This window comes from Miscanthus floridulus, unplaced genomic scaffold, assembly GCF_019320115.1.
Source record: "Miscanthus floridulus cultivar M001 unplaced genomic scaffold, ASM1932011v1 fs_373_4, whole genome shotgun sequence".
In the NCBI taxonomy this organism is placed as follows: Eukaryota; Viridiplantae; Streptophyta; class Magnoliopsida; order Poales; family Poaceae; genus Miscanthus; species Miscanthus floridulus.
This window is the reverse complement of record NW_027096667.1, coordinates 9,633-11,317: the sequence shown is the minus strand read 5'-3', so window position 1 is coordinate 11,317 and position 1,685 is coordinate 9,633. Positions and strand designations below refer to the sequence as shown.

Sequence of the window (1,685 nt, the reverse complement as noted above, 5' to 3'; positions counted from 1 at the left end):
GTTACTAAAGTTTAGTCATTGATTTTAGTAGCTAAATTTTAGTTACGAGAAACCAAACATGGCCTAATTCGAATCAAGAACGAATGTGAATCAAGAAAATGTACCAATTCGTCAAAAAATAGAAAATCCACCGGTCAAGAACGAATAACGTGGTAAAGCGTGTTTTTGACCGACCAATGAAAGGAAGCGTGTTTTTATGGAACCGTGCAACTCTCCTGCTCGCAGTCAATGAGCCTCATCTCGGAAGTCGAAGAGAATGAGCCTCATATCGGAAGTGGAAGAGGCAGAGCAGAGAGGTCATAAGAGGAGGCCTAGGCGAGCAGGAACAAGATTCGCGTCACTCCGCTGGCTGCATTCGCTACAGACATCGCCACCACGCGCGCACCGGGCACTTCAATCCCGTTAGTTTTATCGTCCGATTCAGAGACTGGATTTAAGAGAGCTGCAGCCATGGCGATAGAGGAGGTGGAATTCGAGGTGGACGAGGAGGTGATGGATGAGGACGAGGACAACGTCGAGGATTCGGAGGACGACGACGAGGACGAAGTGGATGTGGATGTGGATGACGAGGACATGGAGGTGGAAAGCGACAACGACTACGGTAAGGTCAGGGGGCGAGCACTAGCTATGAGGAGGCGACAGTGGAGGTCGGTGCAATTCGATGAGGATTTAGGCAGCGACAGCATTCACGAACATGAAGAAGACTCGCATGAACAGGCATCGGCAGGATTTTGGCGTGTTAGGACGAGGACCGCAGTGGCGAATGTGACGGTGTGCGATGCCGACGCCCTGGAGTGCGGCGTGTGCTTCCTGACGCTGAGGCCTCCCATCTTCCAGGTACCCGCCCACCTTTCAGTTTTTTATGTTCGATTCGTATGCAACATTTCTTGAAACAAGTTCGCCGGGAAACGCAGTGCGAGCTGGGGCACGTGGTGTGATCCGCCTGTCGCGACAAGCTGGAGGCCACCGGGAACGGGGTGTGCCATGTCTGTGGCGTCGCCACGCGCGGCTACCGCCGGTGCCACGCCATGGAGAACCACGTGGACTGCATCCGCATCCCCTGCCCCTACGCGGCTCACGGCTGCGACGCTACGCCTCCCTACCATGGCCAGGAAAGCCACCGCCAGGTGTGCCCACACGCGCCGTGCCACTGCCCCGGCGAGTCGTGCGGCTTCATGGGCTCCACAGCCGAGCTATTAGACCACTTCGCCGGCACGCATTACTGGAGAACAGACTTTATAACGATGTCACAATTTGGTATTAGTCTTGACATTTTTTTGCCCCTAGGACTAAAGGTTCCTGTCCAACGGTCGTCCACGGGGCAAGGATCTTTAGTCCCGGCTGGTATTACCAACCGGGACTAAAACTTTTAGTCCCGGTTTGGCTCTCTAATCGGGACTAATTATCCCGGCCTATAGACCACCTCATTTCTTCCTCCCCGAGTCCGAGCCATTCCATTCAAACTCACTGCCTCTGTTCTTCAGCTTGCTATTGTTCTTGCTCTCGCCCCCTCTATTGGTGTTGCTCTTCGATTTTGGAGGTAACAAACTTAATCTTCTTATGTTTTATCAGTAGCTTATCTCATTTTGCGATGTAGATGCATGTGTAACTTTATATATTGGACTTTATTACGATTTTATGTTATTTTTAGCTCAAAATCACATGATGATTTGCATATATGTTTG

General features: G+C 51.5%; 1 protein-coding gene across 1 annotated transcript; it reads left to right on the top strand.

Annotated features, from left to right (window-relative positions):
* Positions 1-450: 450 nt before the first annotated feature.
* LOC136531563 (E3 ubiquitin-protein ligase SINA-like 10) lies at positions 451-1,364 on the top strand. The gene is made up of 2 exons (XM_066524206.1): positions 451-837; positions 957-1,364. Exons 1-2 carry the CDS (start codon positions 451-453, stop codon positions 1,362-1,364), a joined length of 795 nt encoding a protein of 264 aa, XP_066380303.1.
* The last annotated feature ends 321 nt before the right edge of the window (positions 1,365-1,685 follow it).